This window comes from Cervus canadensis, chromosome 14, assembly GCF_019320065.1.
Source record: "Cervus canadensis isolate Bull #8, Minnesota chromosome 14, ASM1932006v1, whole genome shotgun sequence".
NCBI lineage: Eukaryota > Metazoa > Chordata > Mammalia > Artiodactyla > Cervidae > Cervus > Cervus canadensis.
The window spans coordinates 196,572-219,721 of NC_057399.1; the positions used below are offsets into that span (position 1 = coordinate 196,572).

Genomic DNA, 23,150 nt, shown 5'->3' on the forward strand with positions numbered 1-23,150 from the left:
TACCGTCCGTTATAGTAACCACTAATTGTCGATTTTTCATATACCAAGAGCTTTGTCTTTTAGGTTCTCATATAAGAAAGCACAAGGATCTTAGGTGATGCAGTTGTAAAGAATCTGTCTGCTAACGCGGGAGACACCACTTCCATCCTTAGGTGGGGAAGATCCCCTGGAGCAGGAAATGGCAACTCGCTCCAGTATACTTGCGTGGAGAATTCCATGGACAGAGGAGCCTGGCAAGCTACAGTTCAAAAAGAGTTGAAGAAAACACGAGGAAGGATAACAATGCACAGTATATCTGACAGTTTTTTGATCTAGAGTTTCTGAAATACTTCTGAAATGTCTCCAGAAAGCCTTTAAAACAAAGTGTGCTGTAATTTCTGTTCTTATTTTTATTGCAACATTTCATTCCGTTGTATACCTTCACATCAACTAGATTAAGTACAGTGTAAGAAAAAACTATCATGTGACTAAACAATTTTCTACATTATGTTTTCCAGGTTAAAAATGGCCAGAAAAAGTAGGTAACCGACCATATTATTTTTATTTAGCCTGTCCAGTTTTTACTTATTGTTAGATAATTCAGTCTCAAATTGTACAGAGAGAATGGCACAGGTTGGGAAGAAACAGACAGCACATATGTGAATAAACTTTATTACTTTTCCAGAAAGTACTTTCAATAAGTTGGTAATGTAGCAACAAACTTAGGCTCATACACCTTTGAAATTTTAAAGTAATCTTCAATGATGTTGATCAGGAAATTCTTTCATGGGTGGGATTACTTCTCCAGTCTCCAGAATTGTATCACCCTAGAGAAACAAAGGTGCATTAGTGATAAATCTTGTCAGCAGAGGCAACAGTTCCCCTTCGAGCTCATCTGGAAAACCTAGCTCAGTTCTGGCATTCACATTTAAAAGTGACATAGGTAAAATAGAAGCTGTCTAAAGATAAGAAACCAGTATCCAAAATCTTAAGGAATAAGGAACAAATAGGGGAAGTTTTACTCAAACCAAACGACCACAAAGGACATGAAAGTTGTCTTTACAAAGTGACAGAAGGATGATCTTTATTTGCTTGGCCCCAAGAAATAGGAGAAGCCCTAGAAAGAAGTTGTAGGGAAATAGCTTCACTTCAATACAAGGTGGTATGTATTCCCAGCAACTAAATATGGTAGGCAGCCACCAGTTTACTCTTTGGCTCAGAAGAGATATTAGAGACAGACCAGCAAACTTTGCCTAGGCAGCTGGTCCAGATGTCTCTCCAACTTTCCAAACCTAAATACAGTGGGTGTGGCAGAACAGGAAGGGACTTAAAGCTAGAACCAAGTAGTGTGAATCCTGGAACCCTCCACTGACAAGCTGCATAATTTCAGGCAAAGTACTTAGCTTTCATTTCAGCTCTCTGTTTAAGATAGCAGATTCCATAAGCCTGACAGTCCATGAATTGACTGAGAAGGGCAGAATTATCCCATCACCACCTGCCATTCCCTGTCCTGGTTGCTCAGGACTATAAACTTGTATTATAGTAAACCAGTATACATTTTGGGGAAAACCTGTTAGCACAGCTAGCTTTACCCTAACACAGAAATTAATAACCTGAACTGGTATGAATGCTGTTGTAATAAAAATTGAGCTACACGGTACTGGCTTAGCAGTCTGGCTTCAAGACACTGGCGCTGGAGGCTAAGAGATGGAAACAAGAGACACTAATCAGTTAGAAGCACCAATAACTTAGAGGTTCTAGGAGAAGTACCTGGAAAAAAGTTATAGTATGGGTTTAACTACTACACTAATGGCTGCCTTAGGAATGTACTTTAAGAAACGTAAGCCCAGGTAAGAAGTGGCTGATTCGAGAAGAGAAATAAGAATCTAAACATTCAGGACCAGGCAATATTAGAAAATCAGATGGATTGTTTCTGAATCTCTAAAGAGTAAGAGCTAAGACTGAAGATTCTGAGAAGCCCATAAAGCTCAGTAAACACAGGGACCCAGCACCATGCAAAGATCAGACTGAAGCGGAGGTAGCGCCTGAGACAGAGTGTGTCTCAGTGGCTTCCACGTAGCTGCCGCTGAGTGGAGAGGCAGCAGGGTGAGGACATGAAATGAAAGGACTTGGTAACTGGGTACAAACCACACATACCGGCAGGTGGGACCGACTCGAAGCACAAAGGTTAGACTCCTACCAAGTTTTTCTTTCCATGCCTGCCAAATGTGAGAACTAGATGGTCCCAAGAAACCGAACGTACAGAGGCAAAAGCCTGTGATGGTTTTCTCTGGCCCTCAACCTTCTGTCAACAGGAGGTAGACTTTAAAGGCTGTACAACCCTAAGAAGGGCATATTTCCCAGTCCTCATTTTAGATGTGGTCTAGATTGATAAAGGAAAAGAATGGATGTGCCCCCGCAGCACACCACCCCCCCCCACCCCCGCCAGGAGTCAGGAAGAACAATGAACAAAGGTGTTTCCTTCAGAAGCAAAATCAGTCCCATTCAAGTAACCTTCCACACACAGGGGTTAGGAGTCTTCCCAGTGTTTGACCAGTGGGGCTTCAAAACCAAGTGACTGCTATGCTGTCCACATTCCACTGTTGAATAATGGGTGTGGTTGGGGGGACAAGGGATACAGTTCACTTGTCATTGATCCTCAAATCTCTAAGAGAAGAATCTCCAAGATTAACCCTGACAGATATTACTGTGCATCATCTGGCAGTCTCAGGTTGCATTGATGGAATGGGATCTTGGGGTTTCTCCCAAGGAAAAGGTCTTGTGTTACATGTGTGGGAAGAAGGAAGCAGAGAGTCATTTGTTAACTAGAAGGATAGACTGTGGCAGAGGTTCCAGGTATGGGAGGCTGGGAAATATAAAAAAGCACAAAGATATCTGGGACCATGAGAATAAGTCCTGGCAAACAGGACTTGAATAGAAGTGATGTTAGCTACATCGAAGCTTAGACCTTAAAATCATCCTCTGAGATATTCAACCCTGTGATCTTGGAGCTGCATATTCACAATGGCCTAACTATAATTGTCTGATCTACACTAGTCTGTGATATCAATAGGAAATAAACTTTTGGTAAGCCACTGAGATTTGGGGATTTATTTCTTACTGTCTATCCTGTTCTAAAGTATGTACAGATGAGCAGTCTTCAGGTCCTCAAAGGGGCAACTTCTCAAGTGGGTCAATGGTACAGAAATAGGAAAGAACCGCAGTAGCAAAATATATGGAAGTAGGAGAGATGCTATGGAATCACCATGTGGTCTTCTAAAGAGATCCTCCTCCTTTTTCTTCGAACAGTAATGGCAAAATAAATAAAAAACATATAAATGGAAGAATAAATATATTACCTAACTGGTTGAAACCAGCAAGATAAATGAGGCTACCTGGGCCCTGACAAACACCAATTATACAGAAACACAGAAATCTACTACTTCCTAAAGCAGAATTCCAACTGGAGGAGTTAGCCTATTTTGGTGGTTCTCCCTAAAATTCCCTTCTGCTGCAGTTGTCAATGGATTATTGTGACTATGTCATTTGATGGAAGCAAGAATCTACATGGAGTTTTGTTTTCTAGAAGTACATAACTTAGAGATTGATGGTAGTTCATTATCTGTGACTAGAAATGGGACAAGAACATAAGATGTATTTGACTCTGCTAAACAATAACCTCATGAACAGCCAGCAAAATACCAACTGACTAATAAGTAACCTTTAATGGTAAAAAGAGTCATTTTAAATTAGGTTAATAGCCTGCATATCCATAGTATCCAATTTAAAGCACACAATAACATTTTAAATTCACATATGGAGAGGTTATGGTCAAACTGTCACAGGAAACAATAATAAGTTTGGAAATAATAAAATAATTCAGTTGTTCTTACAATGCCCAGGTGTCTGCTCAAGCCAGGGCCCTAAGTCCTTAACCCACATGAAACAGGGCACCCAATGAAAAACTATTGGGACCTTCAATTCACTTTAGGACTACAAAGGTCACACAAGTTTTACAGCCAGGGTGAAAAGAATGTGCCCATGTCCCAGGTTCAACTCCAATTGCTACATCACACTATTTCCTTTTTTTTTTTTTTTAAAGAATACGCAATAGGTACTTAAAACTTTCAGCAAGAAGAATTTTAGTCTAATGATCATTTGGGAAGGGAGAGAGAAATATAAGCAAAAGAAAAAACATGTTTTAAGACTTACTGGAAATATTCTTGGCTTCTTTTCAACGATGGTATACGGTTTTGTCTGTAATAAAAGTAATTCTCTGTTAATTATGGTTTTAGAGTTTTTCCTAAAAGAAATCGATCATATCCCAAATTTTTACTAAGCTCCAGGCTCATACATTCAATTATTTACTTAAGATCTACTTGATCAAACAGGCATTGCAAACTTAACCAGGCCCAACACTTAACATCCTTCAGCCCCAAACTATTCCCTATCTCTGCGACAGCACTTTCATTCTCCTAATTATAAAGGCCAAAAACCCTGACTTCGTGGCAGATCCCACTGACTCCACCTTGAGGATTTATCCTGAATCTAAGTGCTTCTCACCACTTCTAATATACTACTACCCTTGTCCAAGCCGCTACCATTTTTTCACCTACTGGTCTCTTGGCTTCCGCATGTGCCCTCGTATAGTCTATTCTCCACATTGCAGAAAGAGTAGAGTAATTCTTTTTTTGTTTTAATATTTATTTATTTGGCTGCACTCGGTCTTAGTTGCAGCATGCAGGATCTTTAGTTGTGGCATGCGGGCTCTTAGCTGCAGCATATGGGATCTAGCTCCCTGACCAAGGATCGAACCTAGGCCTTCTGCATCGGGAGCTCAGAGTCCTAACCACTGGACCACCACAGAAGTTCCTACAGTGATTAAGATGCATCACTCCTCTGCTCAAAGTTTCATAATTCTTAAGAAAAAATTAAAAAGCCAAAGTCCTTGGCCAACTCTCTGATCTCACACTACCTCCACCCACCCCACCGCCTGCACTGTAGTCGCAGTGGCTCCTCTGTGTTAGTACAATCTGTAAGGCCTGCTTGGGCCTCAGAACCCTTCATGATTCCTCTGCCTGAAATGCTTTTCTCCATATCCTCAGTTCATTTACGTTTTTCAAAGAGCATTTCCTCAAAGAAGCTTAATTAGAATAGCAGTCCCTCTCATCCTCTAGTCTTTTACCCTTAAGTTTTTCTTCTACAGTCTTAACCACCTCCTGTAACATTATCTTACAACATTTGCTTATCTATTCACTGCCAGTCTCCAAGACTAGAAGAAACATTTCCTGAAGACAGGGACTCAATCAGCCTTGTTCAGTGCTGTATCCCTACAGTGTTTTAGATCAGTGCCTTGTACACAGGAGGTGCTACATAAATGTACTTACTAAGCACCCACATCTGCACAAGATACCACACCAAAAAATTTAAAAGATTATTGGCATGATGTAAGACTCAGGCAAATTGGAACCAAAAGCAGGAGAGAAACTCATAAAACAATGTGAGGACACTCAAATGTCGCTAAAAACTGCAGCCAGAGGCAAGAGGATACTGAAATATCTTCAGAGAATGTTCAATTTAATGCAGCATAAAGGTATTAGCTAAAGTGAACTGGCTGTAACAGTACTGAGGATGCAGGCCTACCCAAATCAAGAGAAAGAGTAAGGTAAAGGAGAGGCCTGCGGACATCTACTGACAGAAAACCTTTAATTACGTCCATCTGTCCAGGAAAAATCTTCTAGAAGTATGAATTTCTCAGATAAGCCACCATATTAATGGCTCAAATTGTCAACCCAGCAACTGCAGGTGGTTAAATCTTTTTCTTTGAGGAGATAAGTGTTTTTTCAATCCTAGAAATATTCAGTTAAATATAGCTATGACAAGGTAAATTAAGTCAGGGTATAAACAGATGAATGTCAAATTTAATAAGGATTCTAGGTAAAATGCATTTAGGTATGTGAATTCTAAATTTAAAAAGATTTTCCTTTTCAGGGTCATTAATGTGTCCTGTAAAATTCAGCAGGTCCCCAACATCTTTGGCACCAGGGGCCAGTTTCCTGGAAGATAATTTTTCCATGGGGATGAGGTGGGGAGTGGTTTCAGGATGATTCAAGCACATTACATTTACTGCCACTTTATTTCTATTATTATTACATCAGCTCCCTCTCAGATCATTAGGCATTAGAACCTGGAGGTTGGGACCCCTGCCATAAATACTTAAAAATAAAACTGAATATATAAAATATATAAATGCAGTTTAAAACATTTAAGAGAATTTGATATTTGTAAGTGGAATTGTTTTATGGAAATTCAATTTGAATTATCCAAAGATAATAAGAACAAAGAAAAGAGACTGTTCATATTTTACTAGATGTATATCTAGTTAACAAAATTTTAAAACTGAATTAAAAAAATCAAGAGATGTTTTTAAATTTGAAACTAAGAAACTGCACATTAATTTATATTTCGGGTAACTGGAACAGTTACTTCTGCACATAAAAACCACTCTTAGATGTTAAAAAAAAATTTCACAGACAGTAACATTTTTTCTTCTTTAGGGTCCTGCATGTTAAGACACTGAAAAAAAGAAGAGGTATAATGATACAAGGCTATCCTCATAGCTCAGTCAGTAAAGAATCTGCCTGCAGTGCAGAAGACCCAGGTTTGATTCCTGGGTTGGGAAGATCCCCTGGAGAAGGAAATGGCACCCACCCCAGTAATTTTGCCTGGAGATTACCATGGACAGAGGAGCCCGGCGGGCTGCAGTCCATGGTGTTGCAAGAGTGGGACACAACTTAGTGACTAAACCACCACCATCATGATATAAAGTGGGCTGTGGACGTGTAGGTGAACATGAGTATAAAACTTTGTTTAAGCTCATCAATGACAGAAATGTAAACTACACTCTGACCCTTAGACATACATTGTTAGCCCCCTTTTAATGGCCAAAGATTTTCTGTTGGTTTATAAAATGAAACACTAACCCCCAATTCTTCACTAACCCCCAACTGGAGGCCCAATTACTGGCCTCCACTAATCTCATGTTTCTACCATGTAAGACAGGCCATGTCCACTCAAACTTCCTCAGAAACTGACAGGGCAGCACGTGCTCCTAAGCAAATTTACTTCCTCCCCATCACCAGAAAGCCTTCCTTTACAAAGTCCTACTTAAAACCTTCGTTGTGGAGGAAAAAATTTTCCTCTACCTTTCTAGGCTCTTCTGGTTTGTCTAAGAATTAAGTTGACCTGAGACAGATTAATAGGAGAAAAGCAAACAAAATTCAGTAACATCTATACATGGGAGAGACCCAGGAGAACCAAGTAACTTCCCAAATGAGTTAAATACCATCTTAGGCCAAAGACAAAAGAAGATGCCGGGAGTAAGTGTTTAGGACTTCACTGGAGAGGAAGGCAATTCACATGGAGACAGAAGAGCAAAACTTTGGGAAACAAACGTCTGCTGGACCATGAGAGACGATGGGACACAGTAGGGAATTTCAATAGCCTTTGCTAGGCTCCTTCCTGTCTACTACATTTAGAGTTCATATTATAGTTATCTATGGTGATAGTTCCCTTCCTGGAACAGGTCTTCTAATCTACATTATTTTAAGAAGTTAGTGAAAGTGTTAGTTGCTCAGTCTTGACCAATTCTTGCGACCTGATAGACTAGCCCTCCAGGCTCCTCTGTCCACAGAATTTCTCCAGACAAGAATACTGGAGTGGGTACCCATTCCCTTCTCCAGTGGATTCTCCAGGGGATTGTCCTGACCCAGGGACTAAACCCGGGTCTCTTGCACTGCAGGCAGATTCTTCACCATCTGAGCCACCAGGGAAGCTGTATCTCTTGTCTAACACTGTCCAACAGAAACATAATGGGAGTGGCTTATGTCATTTTAATCTGCATACCAAAGAGACATTGTGGAGTGGCAAATTTTGCTTCCCTGAACTTTTAAGGCTAAAAATTTTAGAGTCAAAATGATTGTGAAATTTTATTTCATCCCCACCTTGGGTTATTTCTTTAAAAAGTATCTTTTGGCTCACTACTTTTTCATTCCTATTATCTCTGCCCTGATCAGATTCTCATCAACTAACATCTAGTAAACTGCAACAGCCTCTGCTGATTTGCCTGACATCAGTACTTTCCTCCCTCCAACTCACCCTACAGTTCTATGTTTTTATGTTTTCCTAAATAGATGAGTTCAGTTCAGTCATTCAGTCGACTCTTTGCGACCCCATGGACTGCAGCACACCAGTCTTCCCTGTCCATCACCAACTCCCGGAACTTGCTCAAACTCTTGTCCATTGAGTCAGTGATGCCATCCCCTGTTATCCTCTTCTCCTCCTGTCTTCAATCTTTCCCAGCATCAGAGTCTTTTCCAATGAGTCAGTTCTTTGCATCAGGTGGCCAAAGTACTGAAGCTTCAGCATTAGCCCTTCCAATGAATATTTAGGACTGATTCCCTTTATGATTGATTGGTTGGATCTCCTTGCAGTCCAAGGGCTCTCAAGAGTCTTCTCCAACACCACAGTTCAGAAGCATCAATTCTTCAGCGCTCAACTTTCTTTACAGTCCAACTCTCACATCCATACATGACTACTGGAAAAACCATAGCTTTGACTAGATGGACCTTTGTTGGCAAAGTAATGTCTCTGCTTTTTAATATGCTGTCTAGGTTGGTCATAGCTTTTCTTCCAAGGAGCATCTTTGACTGCAGTGCTGCAGTCAAAATCTGCAATGATTTTTGAGCCCAAGAAAATAAAGTCTGTCACTGTCTCCAAAATAGATCAAGCCCCCTACACACAAACCTTCAAGTCACAAACTTTCAAAGATGCAAATGTGTCTGCATGCCCAATCATGTAAGGCCTGAGTTAAATTGCAGCTTGCCCTCCATCTCCTATTGCTGACAATTCTTCAACTCTATCATCTTCCACCCCCTCTCCCTCCTCCAGTTAGTAACTCTTCTTACTCACTGACCTGATGCCAACCCCTGTAAGTCAGCTGTTGTACTGTACTCCTGTACTTTTCAAGGTACTATTGCTGTTCACTATCACTTTTATGTATTATTTTTGTGAAAAATACTATAAACCTATTACAGTACAGTACTTCATAGACCATTGTGTTAGTTGGGTACCTAGGCTAACTTGGTTGGACTTAAAAAAAAAAACAAAACTGGATTTAATGAATGTGCTCTCAGAATGGAATCCATTCATATGTAGGAGACTTACTGTATATCACCTTATCAACTCACTCTCCTATTTAAAAATGGAAAGCTTCTCACTGCCTGCCACATAGAGTTCAACATGCATATAACCAACCTCCTGTCATTCACCACCACCACACTCCAGTATAAATAACCTCTGTCATTCAGGTTGTGACACCTTACTCTGGCTTGCCAACCCCATCCCTGCCCCAAACCACACTTCTCCCTGATGTCCTCCTCCCCATGCTTAGATTCCAACGTCCTACCCCAGGTTGCTGCCGCAGCAGCTCTCCAAATAGGTATACACATCAACCCCCCCACCCCCCATCCATTCAGGACCTAACACTCATCACTGTGTACAAGAATATCCTCCTCACGCTTTGGGTTATAAAACTCCACGCTGGGCAGGCAACTATCACCACTCTCCTTCCATTCCACTCCCTGAAATGTACTCCTTCCTCACCACGCCTGGGATCTAACACCCTACACCAAGGTATGCTGGGCTAAGTCGCTTCAGTCATGTCCGACTCTTTGTGACCCCATGGACTGCAGCCCACACCAGGCTCCTCTGTCCATGAGATTCTCCAGGCAAGGATACTGGAGTGGCTGCCATGCCCTCCTCCAGGGAATCCTTCTAACCCATGGATCAAACCCGTGTCTCATGTCTCCAGCATTGGCAGGCAGGTTCTTTACCACTACTGCCACCTGGAGAGCCCCACCAAAGTATCCTGAGCCTTTAAAATAAGGCAACAGGCTGAGTTCAATCATCACATGCAGATCTTCTGGACACACTGAATTCTAAAGAAAGTAAGTTGTGAAAAACCAGAGAGAACAAAGGAAAACGAAATGACAAAGACAACCTTTATCCATTTTGAATTCTATCTTATATAAGATCTGTGCTTAACAAAAAAGAAGCAGAAATTCTGTTCTCCTTTCCAGACTCAGGGCTTCCTTGGTGGCTCAAAGGGTTAAAGCATCTGCCTGCAATGCGGGAGTCCTGGGTTCAATCCCTAGGTTGGGAAGAACCCCTGGAGAAGGAAATGGCAACCCACTCCAGTACTCTTGCCTGGAAAATCCCATGGACGGAGTCCATGGGGTTGCAAAGAGTCGGACACGACTGAGCGACTTCACAACTTCACTTTCCAGACTCAGGACCCTGAGTTTGTACCAGTATTATTAGATCAACTACATTCCTGATCATTTAAACATCATTTCTATGAGGAAATATCATTCAAGTTGTAACCAACTGATATAAAGATTAAATTTTCTGAGACATTCCTGGTGGTTCAGTGTTAAAGGCATCGGTCTGCCAGTGCAGGAGACATGGATTCGATCCCTGATCCGGGAAGATCCTACATGCTGCGGGGATGCCTGTGCATCACAAATACTGAAGCATGCGCGCCCTAGAGGCTGTGCTCTGCAACAAGAGAAGCTACTGCAATGAGAAGCCTGCGCGCTGCAACTAGAAAAAGCCCCCGCTCACCACAACTAGAGAAAAGCCAGTGCAGCAATGAAGACCCAGCACAGCCAAAAATAATAAATAAATAAAATTATTTTTAAAAATTAACTTTCTGAAAAACCATGCATTAGTTAAGTTTTATTAAGCCTTCTACTAAAAAGGATTCAAAGTAATTCAAGATCAGTTATAAGTGGCAGATTATTTCGACTAAGTAGAGGAGGGTAAGGCAAATTGACAAAGGAGATAATTTTGTGCAATATCAACAATATATTCTGGGATTTCCCTGGTGGTCCAGTAGTTAAGAATTCGCCTGTCAATGCCAGGAACACAAGTTCCACCCCTGGTCGAGGAAGATCCCACATGCCATGGGGCAACTTAGCCTATGTGCCACAACTACTGAGCCCACTGCCCTAGAGCCTGTGCTTCGCAACAAGAGAGGCCACCACAATAAGAAGCCAGTGCACTGCAATGGAGAGCAGCCCCCACTCGCTAAAACTAGAGAAAGCAATAAAGACCCAGTGCAGTCAAATATACTTAAATAAATATTTTTAAAAATAAATAAATTCAGAAAAACACACAACTTAAAGCATACTTACAGTCACATGATACTTGAGATAATAATGAATAATCCAGACAGGAATAAGTACATGAGTAAAAGCAAAGATACTGTGTCGGTATGTCTTATAGATCTGGGGGAGAAAAAAAATACATGAAATAAATAGATTTCTCACTTTTTTTTTCCAAACTACAGTAATATGTGCATAGATATATGCCTTTAAAAAGACTTCTAAAAATATCCTTAATATAAGTTTATGATAAAATATGGAATTAAAAAATGAAAGGGTAAGTTTAATTGATTTAACCAGAGTAATCAAAACTACAGAATTTTCAGGTAAAGTCATTTCCCTGATTTATCAACTTCAGATACGCACAATCAACACCATTTGTACCGTTCCAGGTTTAGGGTGGACAACCTTGAATACACTAATGCTGGAAAAAGCATGTTTTACCTACTGGGATAAGGGTGCCCCAAGCTCACTTTGAGGTGCCTTTACACACAGCTGTTTTTAAAAAGAAAGGCAAAAGACAGCTAAAAATGGAGTTTTTCCATGGCAGCCAATTTCAATGAAAGAGACCTATTCTTTCAGGGAACGGATAATCTAGATTAAAAGTACTATAATAGATATGATTATGGAAGAAAACGTTAGTTAACTCTAAGTAAGGTAAGACAGATTTCAACAAATGATTATTTCCTTAAATCACTAGCTGTCAACTTTCAGTGGCTGCCAGTGAGTAATATCAGAGATACAAAGTGGGAGAGGGGAGGAGATTGAATTTTACCACCATAAATTAGTATCGAAGACACTCTTTGAAAAATTTGCACCAGACTTTGCAGCACAGTAAGAAAGTAGATACACATGGATTTCAAAGTGAACGCCTTCATTACTAGCCCTGTGACCATCGGTAAATCACTGAATTTGTGTAGGTCTCTGTTTCCACATACTTACAATGAGGATGAGGAATGGTTTCTACATTACAATAGTAAAAAATTAAACTTTTAACATACATGAAAGCACCAGGCACAAAGTAAGCACCCAAGCATTACTTATTACCACTATTATTAGCCAAAGTTCCAAGGAACTCTGAGATACAGTATTCATCACCCATAACAGATGTGATTTAACAACGGCTTCAAGAAAATGTGAAGAGACCCTGAAAATAAAGACAGCACTTGAATGATTTTCTGCAGAGTAAAGTCCAGGAATGACATTCTTAAACAAAAGAATGTGTTAAATGTACATAGTGGTGGCTAAGGAAGTTCAGTAGCTCAGTCGTGTCCGACTCTTTGCGACCCCATGGACTGCAGCACGCCAGGCCTCCCTGTCCATCACCAACTCCCTGAATTTACTCAAACTCATGTCCATCGAGTCAGTGATGCCATCCAGTCATCTCATCCCCTGTTGTTCCCTCTCCTCCTGCCTTCAGTCTTTCCCAGCATCAGGGTCTTTCCAAATGAGTCAGCTCTTTGCATCAGGTGGCCAAAGTAATGGAGTTTCAGCTTCAGCATCAGTCCTTCCAATGAACACTCAGGACTGATCTCTTTTAGGATGGACTGGTTGGATCTCCTTGCAGTCCAAGCGACTCTCAAGAGTCTTCTCCAACATCACAGTTCAAAAGCATCAATTCTTCAGCACTCAGCTTTCTTTATAGTCCAACTCTCACATCCATACATCACTACCAGAAAAACCATAGCCTTGACTAGATGGGCCTTTGTTGGAAAAGTAATGTCTGCTTTTTAATATGCTGTCTAGGTTGGTCATAACTTTCCTGTAAGGAGTAAGCATCTTTTAATTTCATGGCTGCAGTCACCATCTGCAGTGATTTTGGAGCCCAAAAAATACAGTCTTCCACTGTTTCCACTGTCTCCCCATCTATTTGCCATGAAGTGATGGGACCAGATGACAGGATCTTAGTTTTCTGAATGTTGAGCTTTAAGCCAACTTTTTCACTCTCCTCTTTCACTTTCATCAAGAGGCTCTTTTGTTCCTCTTCACTTTCTGTCATAAGGGTGGTGTCATCTGCATATCTGAGGTTATTGATATTTCTCCCAGCAATCTTGATTCCAGCTTGTGCTTCATCCAGTCCAGTGTTTCTCATGATGTACTCTGCATAGAAGTTAAATAAGTAGGATGACAACATACAGCCTTGATGTACTCCTTTTCCTATTTGGAACCAGTCTGTTGTTCTATGTCCAGTTCTAACTGTTGCTCCCTGACCTGCATACAGATTTCTCAAGAGGCAGGTCAGGTGGTCTGGTATTCCCATCTCTTTCAGAATTTTCCACAGTTTATTGTGATCCACACAGTCAAAGACTTTGGCATAGTCAAGAAAGCAGAAATAGATGTTTTTCTGGAACTCGCTTGAACTTTTTCGATGATCCAGTGGATATTGGTAATTTGATCTCTGGTTCCTCTGCCTTTTCTAAAACCAGCTTGAACATCTGGAAGTTCACGGTTTACGTACTGTTGAAGCCTGGCTTGGAGAATTTTGAGCATTACTTTACTAGTATGTGAAATGAGTGCAATTGTGCAGTAGTGTGAGCATTCTTTGGCATTGCCTTTCTTAGGGACTGGAAAGAAAACTGACATTTTCCAGTTCTGTGGCCACTGCTGAGTTTTCCAAATTTGCTGGCATACTGAGTGCAGCACTTTCACAGCATCATCTTTTAGGATTTGAAATAGCTCAACTGGAATTCCATCACCTCCACTAGCTTTGTTCATAGTGATGCTTCCTAAGGCCCACTTGACTTCACATTCCAGGATGCCTGGCTCTAGGTGAGTGATCACACCATTGTGATCACCTGGGTCGTGAAGATCCCTTTTGTACAGTTCCTCTGTGTATTCTTGCCACCTCTTCTTAATATCTTCTGTTTCTGTTAGATCCGTAGTATTTTCGTCCTTTATTGAGCCCATCTTTGCATGAAATGTTCCCTTGGTATCTCTAATTTTCTTGAAGAGATCTCTAGTCTTTCCCATTCTATTTTTTTCCTCTATTTCTTTGCACTGACCATTGAGGAAGGCTTTCTTATCTCTCCTTGCTATTCTTTGGAACTCTGCATTCAGATGGGGATATCTTTCCTTTTCTTTGCTTTTCGCTTCTCTTCTTTTCACAGCTATCAACAGCATATCAATAGGGCCTCTTACAGTAATTAACATGAAGCTACATTACCAGCTAGAGGCTTATCCTGCTTTTGGGTCGAATGTAGTGTTAGTTGGTCTGTGTAATCTCAACCTCAAAAATCACACAAGAGTCCTTGGATACTAAAATCATTGGATTTTAACTCTAGTGAATCCTTGGCCATCCTTCTGAGGAAAGGTTTCTGCAGTCAAAAAAAAGCCCAACCTGTAGCGTCCTGTATAATCTAGGCAAAGATTCGCCTCCTTCTCATCACACCTGAGGGCCAAAGGGCAGGACAATCCCAAAGCCATACAAGCTCCGAACTCCTGACATCCACCGCATGACCCTTGGGACCAGACGGAGTCCCAGACAAGCCTAAGTCTCGACTGGACCTGACTCTCCCTTGGGGAACTTCCGGGCGCAGAGCTAGTCGGTCCTTAATGCCGCTATACCGAGCAGGTTGTCTCAGTAGCCAGTAGGGGTGGGGTTGGGGAGGGCGGTCACTCACCACGTTCTTCCAGAGAGCTCCGTCTTGCAAAAATTTATTCCAGAATCGCTCCACAGGCGACACCCTCTGCGGAGGCAGCACCGGTTCCCGGGGGCTCAGCTCCTGATCTTTCAGCCATCGCCTTCTCAGCTCTCGCAGCTGCTGCAGCCGCAGTTTCTCGTCGGGCGTATACCCCGACATGTCGCTGCAGATACCAAGGCAGCAGGACACGGCGCGCACCCGAACCAGGGTCTTGTCACTTACGCGCGCTCCCGCTCTGCAAGGCGACCTTGCGAGGACGCCTGGGAGCGGCGCGCCGTTATAACGTCACTCTGTTCCTGCCCCCGAGCGACTCCAACCTGTGCATAGTGGCTGGGCATGCGCAAAGCCTGGCACACCTCGCCGATTTTACTGTTCCAAATTACCAGAACCGGCGGGGGCGGAGCCCAGAAGCGACGGGGCCCAGCGGGGCGGGGCCCAGCGGGGCGGGGCCCAGCGGGGCGGGGCCCAGCGGGGCGGGGGGCGGCGGGCGCTTAGTTCCCTGAAGAGAATGAGAGGTCGGAGAACTAGAGGTTCTGATGAGGAAGAACTGGTGTGCTGGATATTGAAAAAATGAGAATATGTGACTCAGTGAATGTGACGTCCAAGTGTAAAACTCTTTACTTGCTCTCCCACCTTAGAATTCCTCTTCCCGTGACCTACAGAGCCTGTGGAGACACGTTGTCTTCTGCCAGTGACTGAAAAAGTGACCCTGAGCAGCTGTCTCAGTGTCCCCTTCATGTGTTCCTGTTATTGTTTAGTTGCCAAGTCGTGCCTGACTCTTTTGCGACCCCTTGGACTGTAGCCGGCCAGGCTCCTCTGTCGGTGGGATTTCCCAGGCAAGAATACTGGAGTGAGTTGCCATACCCTTCTCATGGGTAATCTTCCTGACCCAGGGGTCCGCATTGCAGGCGGGTTATTTACCGCTCAGCTCCTGCGGGAAACCCTTCCTTCATCTGTACTGTAGAAGTAAAAAGAATCTCAATATATAGCAGAGTTGTACACATTCACCCTTTGATCCGGTATTCTCATTTTTAGAATTCTATCCTAAAGATATAGTGGTGAAAGTACGTGCAAGATTGTTCACTGCAGCATCATATATAATAAAATATGGAAATTCCTCAACAAATGGCTAGTTGAATAAATTGTAAAATAACGCAATGAAGTGAGTGCTTGAAAACATATATTGTTCAGTGAAAAAAAGGCTACATGGAGAGGTGTACATAGTACCTTTTATCCAAAAAAGGGAGGACAGTAGTAATACATATACATTTGCCTATGAAACAGCCTAGAGACTATGGCCAACGCAGTAACCATGAATATCTCTAGCTCCTAGATTGTGATCTCTAAATACTGTCTTCCATCAAAAGGAACCAAGGCTCCTTAGAGTAGTTGGTCTCAAAACATTTTGTTCCATAAATCTCTTTAAATTCTTAAAATTGCCTGGCTTAATAAATGATAGCAGAATTCTTATAGCTGCTTCTACATTCAATCATAATCTCATACGTCATGTAACCTTGGGAAGTTCTGTATATATTTGTGAGACAAAGAGAGTATAAAAGAGCAAATAGCATCTTAGTATTTTTGTGAAAATAATTGTGACCACACAAACCCCATGATAGGATCACAGGGACTCCCAGAGTCTCCCCAATCACACTTTGAAAACCATCACTTTGGAGAAATAGCTAATTTCAGGTTCGGGTTGGAAATGTAAAATAAGGCTGGAACGTCTTATCTTAGCCGAAGGCAGGGAGGTTTTTAAAGACTAACAGGGTCGTGTCAAAATGATTGAGGAGACAACTTGAATAGACTTACACTGGTCAAAGATGGAATGATTTGAGCATCAATAAGTATAGTGACTTCAATGGAATGAAAAATATCAGGTACATTTACATACATGATTTAAGAAATGATTTGTGGTTTTAAAAAAATCGATTTTTTTTTCCACTATAATTTTAAAAAAAAAAACCTTATTGGTCACTATTTGATGGTGTTAGGGAAAGTGAAAGTGAAGTCGCTCAGTCGTGTAAGACTCTTTGTGACCCCAGTCCATGGGGTGTTAGGGAACCAACTCATTATTTTGAAAACTAATAAGCAAAGGAAAAATCAAGCATTTTTCTGGCCTCTTTATATAAATCATAAATTAACAAAATAGTTGATAAGGAGAAATTTATTTAAAAAATCATAAAAACCTAATAAAAGAAGAATAGATGGCATAGTTAGAATATTACTATTTTGCAAACATTAGTTTGTTAATTAATGCCCAGAGGAAGAGATTGACATCCTTGACAGCAACTGCGCCTCCTGGTGGGAGACTGCCTCACTGCCTGTGAACGAGCCTTGCTAAACAAAAAACTGAAGCTGAATCTGATCAAGTTTCTAGATTTAACCATTCATTTACAGGAAACAGGAATGAGATCAGAATGATATTAATACAATAAGAAAAATCTAACTTGTAGAAACTTCAGACAAGCAGCTCAGATTCTTTAAAAGACTATCAGGAGGCGAGAGAGAAAACCTATACATTAAGAGAAACAACAATAAGAAAACAAATAACCCAATTTAAAAACTGGCCACAGATCTTGGCAGACACCTCGCCAAAGAAGATATACAGATGGAAAGTAAGCATACGAAGAGATGCTCCACATCATATGTCATCAGGGAAATGCGAACTAATGCCACTACACACCCACTAGAAGTGCCAAAATTTGGAACACTGACAACACAAAATGCTGTGGAGGAGGGATGTGGAGTAACAGGAACTCTCATCCATTGCTGGTAGGAATGCAAAATGGTATCACCACTCTGGGAGACTGGAGGGTTCTTATGAAATGAAACTTTCTCTTACCTTAAAATCCTACAATTTTGTTCTTTGGTATTTACCAAAGGAGTCAGAAACTTACATCCACACAAAAACCTGCTCACAAATGTTTACAGTACCTTTATTTATACTTGCCCAAACTTGGAAGCAACCAAGATGTCCTTCAGTAGGTGAATGTTTAAGTAAACTGTGGTACATCCAGACACGGCTTCCCTGGTGGCTCAGATGATAAAGAATCTGCCTGCAATGTGGGAGACCTGGGGTTCAATTCCTGAGCTGGGAATATCTCCAGGGAGATACTCCTGGAGAAGGGAATGGCAACCAACTCCAGTATTATTGCCTGGAGGATTCCATGAACTGAGGAATCTGGTGGTCTACAGTCCATGGGGTCACAAAGAGTCAGATACAACTGAGCGAATTAAGTGTGCAATAGCATTATATCTTAAAAAGCAAAAAAAAAAAAAAAAAAGGAAATATGTTAGCTTTAAAATACTTTATTAGGCTTCCCTGGTAGCTCAGCTGCTAAAGAATCCACTTGCAATGCAGGAGACCCCGGTCCGATTCCTAAGTCAGGAAGATCCCCTGGAGAAGGGATAGGCTACCCACTCCAGTATTCTTGGGCTTCCCTTTACCCAGAAGGTAAAGAATCCACTTGCAATGCAGGAGACCTGGGTTGGGAAGATCCTCTGGAGGAGGGCATGGGAACCCACTCTAGTATTCTTGCCTGGAGAATCCCCATGGACAGAGGAGCCTGCCGGGCTACAGTCCATGGGATCACCAAGAGTCGGACACGACTGAGCAACGAAGCACAGTATAGCACATCCAGAAAAGGGCATGTTATTCCATGCCAGAAAGAACTGAGCTATCAAGCTGTTGAAAATACATGGAGGAATCTTACTGGCATATAGCTAAGTGAAAGGAGCCAAACTGAGAAAGTTACATGCTGTATGATTCCAACTACATGACATTCTCCGAAAGACAAAACTATGGAGACAATAAAAGATGAGTGGCTGCTGGAGGGGGTTGGGGGAGACTAACAGGCAGAGCACAGAGGATTTTAGGGGAGTAAAAATATTCTGTATGATACTATTATAATGATGGATGTATTATCATACATTTGTCCAAACCCACTGAACTCACACCACCAAGGGTAAACACCATGAACTTTGTGTGATGTGATGTATCCATGTAGGTCCCTTGTATGTTCATCATCGGTTTAAAATAAAAGCACTATTCTGGTGAGAGATGTTGATAACGGGGGAGGCTACACATGTGTGAGAACAGGGCATATACCTCTCACTTTTCTCTCAATTTTATTGTAAACCTAAAACCTGTCTAAATATTTGTTTTTTAAAGAGAGACAATGAGGGAAATTTGAACACTTTCTCAATCTTTTATGATAATAAGAAATTACTTTTCATTCTATATGTTATGATTTTGTGGTTATATTTTTAAAGGGGTATTCTTATCTTTTAAATATAACTTCTAAACTACTTATAAATGAAAGGACAGTAGCCTGCCAGGCTCCTCTGTCCATGGGATCCTCCAAGCAAGAATCCTGGAGCAGGTTGCCATGCTCTCCTCCAGGGGATCTTCCAGACCCAGGGATCAGACCCATGTCTCTTACGTCCTGCATTGGTAGGCGGATTCTTTACCACTAGTGCCCCTGGAAAATCTGCAATTTACTTCTAAATAATGAAAAATTAGTAATGAGTTGGTAATGTTTGAAGCTGACTAATAGGTAAATGGTGGTTAATTATGCTCCGTTCATATACTATTTTGTATATGAAATATTTTAAAAGATTTATGCCTTGAAGTAGTAAGCAAATTGTGTCTTTTAAGCTCTTATTAACCCTCATTCTGTCTTATAACTGCTTAGGTGAGAGCTCTCATCTCTATTATGATGAGATACAATCATTTGATAGTCAAATTTGGGTAAGTCCCTGAGTGTTTAATTACCCCCAGAGGGGTTGTGTAAGGCATTTGATAGCCCAAGTAAGTGTTTTCCTTGTGAGTCAAGACAGGGCTTCCCTGATGATTCAGTGGTAAGGAATCCACCTGCCAAGCAGGAGCTGCAGGAGATTTGGGTTCAATCCCTGGTTCAGGAAGATCCCCTGGAAAATAAAATGACAACCCACTCCAGTATTCTTGCCTGGGAAATCCCTTGGACAGAGGACCCTGGTGGGCTACAGTCCAGTCCATGGGGTCACAAAAGATTTGGATACAACTTAGCAACTAAACAACCAACCAAGAATTAAAGACATCTAGTAGTTTCTTGTGGAGAAGGCAGTGGCAACCCACTCCAGTACTCTTGCCTGGAAAATCCCATGGACGGAGGAGCCTGGTGGGCTGCAATCCATGGGGTCGCTAGGAGTCGGACACGACTGAACGACTTCATTTTCACTTTTCACTTTCATGCATTGGAGAAGAAAATGGCAACCCACTCCCGTGTTCTTGCCTGGAGAATCCCAGGGACGGCGGAGCCTGCTGGGTTGCTGTCTATGGGGTTGCACAGAGTCGGACACAACTAAAGCGACTTAGCAGCTTAGCAGCAGCAGTAGTTTCTTGAATGGAGGGTCCTTATTCTGACTTGCTCTGGAAATTTACCACACTTTTCCCCACTTCCCACCATCACCACATTTATAAAGGGGGGGGGGGTGGGAAAGAAATGAAATCAATATTGTTTTGGAAAATATCTTATTCCATTGGTTAATGCCTACCATATTTCCACCCCTTTCCACTTACCTATAGCTGTGAAATCCATGGAGATTAGTCAAATAAAAACAAAGCACAACTGGCGAGCCTTTCCCTCTCAACACACCTGGGAAAGGTAACACAAACTTAGATGGTTGCAGCACTTGGATAACTACCTGATATTCCCACAAGAGGGCACTCTAAGTTTCTGAAAAATCGTAAAATCTAACAAATGGGGTTTTATATAAGGTCTCATTAACAAGCCCATAAGGATGGGAAAGAGCTAAGGAATGGTGGGCAGGGAAAATAAGGGGTCAGGAGATAAAGTGAGACGTTGTCTTCTGTCAATAAACTTACCTCTTCAACTTTAAATCCATCTAATAAGAGTCTGTGGGCGTCCCAGGTGGTGCTAGTGGTAAAGAACCCACCTGCCAATGAAGGAGACAAAAGAGATGTGAGTTCGATCCCTGGGTTGGGAATATCCCTTGGAGGAGGGCATGGCAACCTGCCCCAGTATTCTTGCCTGGAGAATCGGATGGACAGAGGAGCCTGGTGGGCTACAGCTCATGGGGTTGCCAAGAGTCAGACATGACTGAAGCAACTTAGCACACAATAAGGGTCTGTGTTTCCAGCTATGGTTTTAAAACCCAGTTCAGTTTGACTGCTGCAAGTGCACAGTTTGGGGCAGACATGAAATGGAGCCTGTGGATTTCAGATGGTGTGGGACAGAAGGCAGAAATGCCTGCAGCAAACCACCTCCCCACCACCACCCCTGCACCTGTCTGAGTCTGCCAGCAGGAACTGCAATGAGAGTTCCACATCAAAGTTCCCTTTCCTTCCTTCAATCAAAATTTTAAAACCTCTGTGTTGTCTTCATTTTAAGTACTGCTTAAGACTACTGTTGAAAAAATATTTATTTTCCATTCTTTTATATCCTAGTAAGATTCATTCATATTGTGCTTCCGCTTTAAAGAACAGTGTATTATCCTGCTACACAAGGCATGATTATTCCCAAAAGGGGAAAGAGGAAAATGATGCTTGCTTATGTTGATCAGAAAAATCTGTGAAGGTGCACAGTTCAGTTCAGTTGCTCAATCGTGTCCAACTCTTTGTGACCCCATGGACTGCAGCACGCCAGGCTTCCCTGTCCATCACCAGCTCCTGGAGCCTACTCAAACTAATGTCCATCGAGTTGGTGATGCCATCCAACCATCTCATCCTCTGTCGTCCCCTTCTTCTCCTGCCTGCAATCTTTCCCAGCATCAGGGTCTTTTCCAATGAGTCAGTTCTTCACATCTGGTGGCCAAAGTACTGGAGTTTCAGCTTCAGTGTCAGTCCTCCCAATGAATATTCAGGACCGATTTCCTTTAGGATGAACTGGTTAATCTCCTTGCTGTCCAAGGAACTCTCAAGAGTCTTCTCCAACAACACAGTTCAAAAGCATCAATTCTTTAGCGCTCAGCTTTCTCTACAATATGTCTACAAATTTCCAACTAGTGTTTCAGAGGTATACAGAAACTAATATAGTGAACAACTTCATGGGGAAATTCATTACTAACAGAGGGAGAAGGGTGTGCCAGAGACAAAGCATTGAGCTGAACCATCTATGGAGCATGGTTGGCATGACTTCAAGTGTCTTAATTTCCTTCTGAGATGAGTAGAGCAGACTAAGTTGTTTGATGGATTAGGCATTTAGTAGTCCACAACAATGTCCGTTGATAAAGTTTTTACATCTGTTTGGATCCCTGCACTTTCAGTGGCAAGTGATGCCCATCAGAAATCAGCCTAGAAAGAGTGATTGATAAAAACTGTTACCTCTGTAACACAGAAGGTATCCTCCAATTCTCTGCAAGAGTTTCTAAATTTTATGTTTTCATTTCAATGATAATTTTTAAAATATAATGTGAGCATACTCTCCATTGCCTCAATAACTACCTTATAACCATACACCCAAAGGTGCATGTATGTTTACAGTTGTAGGGGAGCCATGTGCAGGCCGTGTGATGTTACAGACACTCTTTGTAAACAAAGGCTTCACAGTCAGGAGGGGTAGAAAGGTGGCAATGGAGCCACCCAACAGCATATAGCACCTCACAGTAAAGACCCTGTCTTTGTATATTCTGACTAGCAACAGTTCATTCAGTAGATAAGGTAATACATAGACAAAAGAAAAGGTTTTCATTATGCCTTTTTGTTGTTAGAACATTATGTTATTATTGCAGTTTGGTGGATACTATTGAGCAGATCAGTCCAACAAAACAACAAATTGCTTAAAATTAGTATCGCTGTTTAAAAGGAAAAATAAAAAGCAATGCTCAATGGTGCAATATTCCAGCATGTTCAAAATCAAGGCAATATGCAATGAAGCAGAATATTCCAAATACATCTCTCCATTATTCAACCCAGTATCACTGTCTTTTTAAATTACAACATATCCATTCTTTGAATTTTATTAATTTTTGGTTATTGTTTAATTTGTAAGTTAATTTATGTTTTATAGTTGAAGCACGATATAGGGAGAAGCCTATCCCTTCTCCACGGGAACTTCCCGACCCAGGAATTGAACCAAGGTCTCTTGCATTGCAGGCAGATTCTGTACCTGCTGAGCCACCAGGGAAGCCTCTAGAATGCTGATTTATTCCTATTCAAATATTTTGGTTCTGTTTCTTAACAGTAATAGCTATCATTATTATTATTATTTCAAGCAAACTACTTCCATTCCTCTGATGTAAATTTTAAGAGGCAATAATGATATGACATATTGAGTAAAAGCGTGAAATTTGAGGAGAGAGC

General features: G+C 41.6%; 1 protein-coding gene and 1 long non-coding RNA gene across 3 annotated transcripts; both read right to left on the minus strand.

Annotated features, from left to right (window-relative positions):
* Positions 1 to 635: 635 nt before the first annotated feature.
* NDUFB6 (NADH:ubiquinone oxidoreductase subunit B6) lies at positions 636 to 15,167 on the minus strand. Of its 2 annotated transcripts, XM_043487317.1 has the most exons (4): positions 14,825 to 15,144; positions 11,235 to 11,327; positions 4,192 to 4,236; positions 636 to 806 (listed from the first exon to the last, which is right to left on the minus strand). In XM_043487317.1, exons 1-4 carry the CDS (start codon positions 15,002 to 15,004, stop codon positions 738 to 740), a joined length of 387 nt encoding a protein of 128 aa, XP_043343252.1. In that variant the 5' UTR covers positions 15,005 to 15,144; the 3' UTR covers positions 636 to 737. The 2 variants fall into 2 exon arrangements, with proteins under 2 accessions (XP_043343252.1, XP_043343253.1); XM_043487318.1 differs by lacking the exon at positions 11,235 to 11,327 and having other exon boundaries at positions 14,825 to 15,167.
* Positions 15,168 to 15,680: 513 nt separating this feature from the next.
* LOC122453336 lies at positions 15,681 to 20,787 on the minus strand. Its single transcript, XR_006273009.1, has 3 exons — positions 20,715 to 20,787; positions 20,409 to 20,484; positions 15,681 to 15,803 (listed from the first exon to the last, which is right to left on the minus strand). It is a non-coding gene; the product is annotated as an uncharacterized LOC122453336 (long non-coding RNA).
* Positions 20,788 to 23,150: the final 2,363 nt, after the last annotated feature.

Excerpts from the sequence above, each read along its gene's own strand:
- NDUFB6 (XM_043487317.1), bottom strand. The coding sequence starts at position 15,004 with ATGTCGGGGTATACGCCCGACGAGAAACTGCGGCTGCAGCAGCTGCGA. Across the intron at positions 11,328-14,824 it reads GAGCTCTCTGGAAGAACGTG|ATCTATAAGACATACCGACA; the intron begins GTGAGTGACCGC and ends TTTCTCCCCCAG. Across the intron at positions 807-4,191 it reads AGAAGCCAAGAATATTTCCA|GGTGATACAATTCTGGAGAC; the intron begins GTAAGTCTTAAA and ends TTGTTTCTCTAG.